The sequence below is a fragment of the Hemicordylus capensis genome, chromosome 3 (assembly GCF_027244095.1).
Source record: "Hemicordylus capensis ecotype Gifberg chromosome 3, rHemCap1.1.pri, whole genome shotgun sequence".
NCBI classification, from domain to species: Eukaryota; Metazoa; Chordata; class Lepidosauria; order Squamata; family Cordylidae; genus Hemicordylus; species Hemicordylus capensis.
In genome coordinates, this window is record NC_069659.1 from 64,936,624 (window position 1) to 64,944,797 (window position 8,174).

Here is an 8,174-nt window from a genome sequence, read left to right on the forward strand (position 1 = left end):
AGCTGCTTCCTCAGGGGACTCTTGGGACAGACCAAACAGAAGAAAGCTTTCCTCTTCTTCTGCTGGTGGCTGTGTGTGCAGTTCCTAACCAGTCTTCTAGATTGGTCCTTCTGTTTTGATTTTCCCAGGCTTTTCCACTTATTAGGAAAAGCCCACCTTTCCCAGCAGTTGCTCTAAGTCAGGCCTGCTCAACTTCGGCCCTCCTGCAGATGTTGGCCTACAACTCCCATAATCCCTGGCTATTGGCCCCTGTGGCTGGGGCTTATGGGAGTTGTAGTCCAAAAACAGCTGGGGGGCCTAAGTTGAGCAGGCCTGCTCTAAGTGAAGCCTAGTTCTCCCTCAGATCCTTCCCATCACTATAGTACACTATGAGAGTTTTAAGAGCTGCTTACAAAAATGCAGACAATCTAAGAATTCAGAGTTTTTAACAAATGAGAGGACTACTGTAGTAGATATGTTTCAGTAGCAGTATAGGAAGCTGCCTCATACCAAGTCAGACTATTGGTCCATCTAGCTTTGTAATCTAAAAACATGAAAGTCACAAAGGTACAGATTGTTCAGAAGTGTAGTATAAAGTGCATTCTATACTGAATATATTACAGAAAAATGGAACACAATAAAATATGCGGATGAAAGCTCCATGCTTGAATCCGCTGGACAGATAATCACACAAAAGAACACATTCTCCAAGAACATGAAGCTGAAGTATAAACCCCAAACAGAAATTAAAAAATGATAATGAAAACAAATAAGTGCCACTTTCATCATTGATTAGGTAGCTAAGTTGCAAGCTGGCATAGTATTGATTGGAAAGGTACAATACTGCAGCAGCAAAAAGTTAGATATCTCATTGTCAGAGGTATGGTTGATGTGAAATTTTAAAATTGCTTCATGTTCCTCACTGCCATTGTGTAATCTCCTATTCTTATTACATCTTCATAGCCTTCTGGATTTGTCTGCAATGGTTTAATTGTGGCTCAGGGCCCTGGTGCTTCCCTGCAGAGCTGTGCCCCAACATGAATGTGAGGTGATGTCCAAAGTTGTACATTAGTTTTATATAAAGAATGTTATATAACATTATATAACATTTATATTAAACTCTCTAAAACTAAGAGTTTGATGCATGTGCCACACATGTGGATACCACAATATGTTTATTAAAATGGGCTGGTGTCAAAAAATGTAACGTGTTAACATCCAAAGCATGTTGTTCTTTATTGTAGGAAACAGACCAGAAAAATAATCTCTCACATGTACTTTTGTTAATGCTTTAAAATCTTCTTTGCAAGAGAATGCAGACAAACACTTTGGGAGAGAGGACTGGGTTACACTATTACACCAGCGGAAGTTGTAATTTAGAAATAACATTTTCACATGGTGTTATTTTCTTTTAAAAGGCTACACATTATTTAACAATCTGGTTCTAGTTTGGTGCCTGCTAAAAGGAGTTTCCTCTACAGTTAAGAAGGTGACTGAAGAAAAGTCAAATCTTTGTAAACAAACAAGCAAACAAAACCCTCCACTAAAGAGTTTTCCCTAAAAAGAATCATAGGGGAATAAGTATGTTTGGCTCTTCTAACAGTAATACTGCTTAGTAGCTGCTAGCCTATTCACTGAAATAATGCATTGGTGGGTACCAAAATGTGCATAGTAGATAATTTCTCAAAAGCAATCTCTCTCTCTCTCTGGCTTGCTTTTCCATAGATTTGATTTGAACTGGCTTATACCTATATACATCGAACTTTGGATATCTCTTTTTCTTCCCCTTCTTTCTGCAGAGGTGTCAATGCATCTCTCCTGTAGATCTCATGAGAAATAATACAAGTATTCATATTAATTAGCTGACTGAATGAACAAACTTCTGCTGGAACTGCTTACAATGTGAAGGGTTAGTTCAGTTATAAACTTTCCTATTTTCTGGCAGCAGCAGTGTGCTAAAGTCATGCACACAAGTGAGGAGGTCAAGGGGATGTGAGCATGGCTCTGATGGAGAGTGCTTGCTCCTTCTCTTTCCAACTGAAGTCTTGCCATTATCAATTGCATTGAATCAGCACATCATATTGTGCTGTGCTGATCCCTCTGATGATCATTTATTTATTTATTTAATTGACATATTTTTATACCGCCCAAAACTTACGTCTCTGGGCGGTTTACAACCAAATAAAAACAAAGGTAAAACATTAGTTAAAAACACAAACAAGAAATTGAAAACACAATTTAAAATTTTTAAAAAACAATGTTCTAAAAACAACACTAAAACAATTAACACAATATCAGTTAAAAGCCTGGCTGAATAGATGTGTCTTCAATGACTTCTTTAAAATTGTCAGAAATGGGGAGGCTCTTATTTAACTAGGGAGCACATTCCAAAGCCTCGGGGCAGCAACGGAGAAGGCCCGTCCCTGAGTAGCCACCAGACGAGCTGGTGGCAAATGCAGACGGACCTCTCCTGATGATCTCAATGGGCGGTGGGGTTCATGACGAAGAAGATGTTCTCTTAAATACCCAGGGCCCAAGCTGTTTAGGGTCTTATAAGTTATGACCAGCACCTTGTATTTTGCCCGGAAACATATCAGCAGCCAGCGTAACTCCTTCAATATGGGAGTAATATGGTCTCTCCTAGATGACCCAGAGATGAGCCTGGCTGCCGCATTCTGAGCCAACTTAGTTTCCGGACTATGTACAAGGGCAACCCCACATAGAGCGCATTGCAGTAATCCAGTCTGGAGGTTACCAGCAGATGTACCACTGTTTTGAGGTCATCTGTCTCAAGAAACAGACACAGTTGGCGTATCAGCTGAAGCTGATAGAAGGCACCTCTGGCCACTGCCTCAGCCTGGGACACCAGGGAGAGACTTGGATCCAGAAACACCTCTAGAGTGCGTACCTGTTCCTTCTGGGGAAGTGTGACCCCATCCAGAACAGGCAGATCAAAATAGTTTCTCAAGTTTCGACCCCGCACAATGAGTACCTCTGTCTTAACTGGATTCAGTCACAGTTCATTATCCCTCATCCAGCCCATTACTGCCTTCGGACAGGCATTTAAGGAAGTTATGCCTTCTCCTGACGATGTTGACATGGAGAAGTAGATTTGAGTGTCATCAACATACTGAATACACCCTGCACCAAATCTCCTGATGATCTCTCCCAGCGGTTTCATGTAGATGTTAAACAACATTGGAGACAATACGGAGCCGTGAGGGTCGCCATACAAAAGTTGAGATTTTGAAGAACAAGTCTCCAATGGACATCATATGGAACCTGCCCGAGAGGTAGGAACGGAACCACTGCAGAGCAGTGCCTCCCACTCCTAACCCCCTCAGACGCTCCAGAAGGATACTATGGTCGATAGTATCGAAAGCCGCCAAGAGGACCAACAGAGTCACACTTCCTCTGTCCATTCCCAGTTGGAGATCATCTATCAGGCCAACCAAGGCAGTCTCCACCCCATAGCCAGCCTGGAAGCCAGTTTGAAATGGGTCTAGATAATCTGTTTCCTCCAAGACTGTCTGGAGTTGGGAGGCCACCACCCTCTCAGTTACCTTGCCCAGCCACTGAAGGTTGGAGACAGGCCTGTAGTTACTCAGCTCTGAGGGATCCAAAGTAGGCTTCTTCAGAAGCGGTCTAATAATTGCCTCCTTAAGACTAGGAGGCATCCTACCTTCCCTCAGAGACACATTTATAATCTCTACCAGGCCTTCTACAACAACCCCCTGCCAGATAGTATAAGCCATGTCGAGCAAGGTTCAAGAGCACAAGTGGTGGGCCGCACAGTTCCAATCAGCTTGTCCACATCCTCAGGAGTCACAAACTGGAACTGATCCAACCTAACCACATAAGATGAGTCACTGGATACCTCCACATCAGACACTGAAGTAATTGTGGGGACGGAGTCTAAGTCCGCCCGAATACGAGAGATTTTGTCCACAAAGAATTCATTAAACACATCACAGTGGGTGGTAGATGGTTCCAGATTCCGATTCAAGGGAGGAGGGGCACATACTAGCCCTCTCACAACCCTGGACAACTCTGCCGGATGTGAACTTGCGGATGCAATAGGGACAGAAAAGAATCGCTTCTTTGCCACATGTATCGCCTGAGCATTATTCTTCAAATGAGCTCTATGCTGTAATCTGTCGGATTCAAGCCGAGTCTTTCTCCACCTGCACTCCAGTCATCTACCTCACTGCTTCAGCTCCCGTAGTTCTTCGGTATACCAAGGGCCCAATTTTGAAGCGGGTTGGAGAGGACGCTTAGGAGCGATCATGTCTACCTCCCTGGTGAGTTTGTTGTTCCAATTCTCCACCAAGGCATCAACAGGATTGTTGGCAGAACCAACACTAAATTCCTCCAAGGCTTCTTAAAATCCTATAGATCCAATAACCTTCTCGGGCGGACCATCCTAATAGGTCCCTCGCCCCTGCGAAGGTGTGGTGTGACTGTGAGTCCAACCTTAACCAGATGGTGGTCCGTCCATGACAATGGGGAAATCACAGGAGTCCCCACCCATGGAACACCACCCTGGTCAGAGTGAAAGACCAAATCAAGTGTGTGACCTGCAATGTGCATCGGTCCCGAGACCACTTGAGATAGGCCCATAGTCATCATGGCTGCTAAGAACTCCTGACCCGCCCCAGACAAATTGGGCCCGAAATGAACATTGAAGTCCCCCAGCACCACAAGCCTGGGAGACTCTAACACCAAACCTGAGACCAAGTCCGTCAGCTCAGTTAGGGACTCTGTTGAGCAGCGGGGCAATCGGTACACCAACAGAAGTCCCAGTCTATCCCTGGTCCCCAAACTTAAGTACACACATTCAATATGGTCCGACACTCTAACAGGGATCCTGGTAAGGGAGATATTATTCTTATAGACCACAGCCACTCCACCTCCCCGCCTGTGGTCCCTCACCTGCTCCTCAACAGAGTACCATGGAGGGAGAAGCTGGGACCACACTGGGCCCCCAGCCTCCCCCAACCAGGTCTCCGTAAAACATACCAGGTCGGCACCTTCATCCAGGATTAAATCATGGATGGTTTCTGATTTGTTCCGGACCAACCTGGCATTACAGAGGAGCAAGGTGAGGTTTCAAGGGTGATCGGCACTGCTCCCCAAGGTCAGAGAGCTGGCAGGACAGCCAGAAGAGGAAATAGCTATTAGATTTGTATGTCCCCTCCCCCTGTAATGACCCATTGACCTGCCAACGTTACTTCTTCAGTTTCCCACCACCACCAGGATAGCCGCCCCACAGTCAGTGGACACGCCCCCTGTCTCCCCATCTCCAGGCAAGTCCAGATACATTCTAAAAGATCCTCACCCAGGACTAATTAAAATAATTAATTGCTACTTGATACAGACTAGTAGGATCAGCACGAGGCTTAGCAGTTGTAGCATGAAACTAGCAATGGTAGTACTGCCTCCTATGCTAATATGGTACCTCTTCTTCTTGGTATTTCATGTTCTTGTTTTGCTGCTGTCACTACTGGGGGGGGGGATTGCCTTTTGTAAATGCCCTAAATCTGAGAGTACTGTGGCTTATTTATTTATTATTTGATATTCAGCCCAAGCCTATGCATGATTACTCAGAATTAAAACTTACTGAGTTAAAATGGGCCTTACTTCCAAGTAGAATTGTAGCCTTATATAGGAAGGTCTATGGGGAGGGGGGGGGAATACTACATAACATTTGATGCCTGGAGATTTTGCTATACATTCTTCACCGAAATAGAAACTTGAAGAAAGGCAGGCTATGCTTAAACCATTCCTACTACTGTGCTCTAGTTCAGTATCAGAACTGTCAAAGGGAACTCTTATATGAACAAAATATTGGACCAATTGCTGAGAAAAATCAAATTTGTGGCAAAACAAGATAGAAACAAGGATGACAGTATATAAATATTGCTAATAATAATTTTTTAAAAAGTAGTCTGCTGAGAACATCTGGAATCATTACAGGCTACCAAGTCACAGTTTCCTCAAGGACCTCAATTATTATATAAGTTTCTCTTGCACGCACTTGCATTTCTTAAACTCTATCCATCCAATCCAGAGCTGCAATTACACAGAAACGTGTGTGCCAGTTGCCACATGTATGGAACCTCCTTCTTACAAACAGATATTTAGGACTATGTCTCATATCGGGCAGCAGCAATATAGTAAAGATGCTGAAAGGCATCATCTCCTACTGTGTGGGAGATTGCAATGGTAAACCCCTCCTGTATTCTACCAAAGACAACCAAACCTACACCGACTCAATGGAACACTCTATTTTTACTGTCTCCCTCCCCTAGAGGTGCTCAGCACTGCCAGTAATGACATATCCCACCTGCAGCAGTCTTTTGAAGGAAATCTGGGGAAAGAAGGGCCATAGAAGCAAGTTACTGTATATAGGAATGGGTTCCAGCAAGCTAAATCCTCTTGTATAATTCTGATTCATTTTGGTAGGGTTGTTGATGAGACCAGGAGATTGTGCCCTATAGCTGCAATTCGTAGCAAAACCTCCATGAAGTTCATGGACAACTAGAAATGGAATAAAATATATTAATGAGCTTAAGGGCTGGGATTCATAAATGCTGGTAAATTGATACCACACATTAAAGCGCAGCTAACTATATTCCAAAGGCAAACCTTCTGTAAGATGATTAAAATAAGATTTTAGTCTGATAAATAAAACCCCTAATTATATTTTCCTTCTTATGTTTTAAAAAACCCCACCCCATAACAGCTACTATTATATTGCTGTTTAGGATAACAAATAAGATGGAACTTTGAGATGAATTTCAGATTCTTTCACAAGGAAGAAATTAAACTTTAAAACTCTTTCTTGCAGTTTACATCTTTTTTTTTTACAGTTCATTTTTCTATTTTAAGTACAATATTCTATAGTTATTTTAATGGATTGCTATACAATATGCATGTGTGCACACAGACACACACACTTTACATAAAATAATAATAAAAGATGTAACACATTTGAGAAAGAAAATTTTACTAACTTGGGTTCTGTTACTGCTTTTGCTGGGTTTTGGTTTTGTAGGAGTGCTTGGTCCCTTCCCTTTCTTTTACTCTATTTGTACTATATGGACATTAAAACAACCCTTCAGCTCAAACCAGAAGTAAGTCATTCTTGGGATGGTGACAGACACACATAAACAAAGTGGCAGCCATGATGCCCAGTGTACATCTTACTCACCTGTTATGTCTTTTCACGAATGACCTTTGAGGATGATGGTGGTGGTGGTGGTGGTGATAATGATGGTGATGATCACTGTGACTGATTAAAAGAGCTGTCGGCCAGATACACATGAAGAGCAACAGTTTTATTGCAAGGACCATGTCTTCCAATCCCAGGAATAAAAAATGATTCAATCAGCCCACATTAGTAACCTTCATTCTTTTGCTCCGATTATTAAGAAACATCATAAAATAAAGAGGATGCAAATAATATGAAGCATTGCAGATTACAAGAGGCAAAAGCATGCCAGCTTTCATCGTTCTTCAGCCTATCTTCTTATTCCTGCAGTTTAAGAATTCCTTAAAATCCACATCTTGTGGTTTTGCTGTCCAGATACTGCAATTTTACCTTTAGAAATCTAACAATATATGTGGCTTATTCCCATTTTCATCCATACTTGCATTGTTTCTGGGTGCATTCCTATCCAGTGCTTTATCACCCACTCTTCGATGGAGCCCTTGCACAGACAAAAGAGTGATGTCAAACATTTAATCCCCTTAATCCCTCACGACACCATGTTAAAAAACAAAAACTCTCATTACCCTATAAAAGTCTGTGATTAATGAGAAAAAGTCAGGAAATTAATCTTACTTACTGCATATGTAGAAAATCATTTCGAGCATATAATAAAAAATGCTTAAATTGGGTAAGTAGCATTTTTGCTTCACAGATTGTACAATTATTACTCGCCACATTGTGGGGTAACTAGCATCTCCCTTGACTGGGAAAACTTGCAGGTGTCAGTGTATTTGGCATTTCATCTGAAACTTGAAAATATAAAAAAGATTTCTGAAAATGATGTAAGGCAAAACTGTTGATAAGATATGAGAATTTGTTTCTGTTTGTAGAAATATTTTCTGTTGATGAAAAGGGAATTAAGGTTTGTGATGCCACAGAAAAGAGCAGCATTTCTAATTAAATGACAATGCATTCATGAAAT

General features: G+C 42.0%; 1 protein-coding gene across 1 annotated transcript in view; it reads right to left on the reverse strand.

The window, feature by feature from the left end:
* GABRR3 (gamma-aminobutyric acid type A receptor subunit rho3) overlaps window positions 1-7,369 on the reverse strand; it is a 50,416-nt gene extending 43,047 nt beyond the window's left edge. Inside the window, exon 1 of the mRNA XM_053311076.1 lies at window positions 7,193-7,369. Coding sequence (XP_053167051.1) covers window positions 7,193-7,335 — 143 coding nt within the window. The 5' untranslated portion in view covers window positions 7,336-7,369. The remainder of the gene's footprint in view (window positions 1-7,192) is intronic.
* Between the last annotated feature and the right edge of the window lie 805 nt (window positions 7,370-8,174).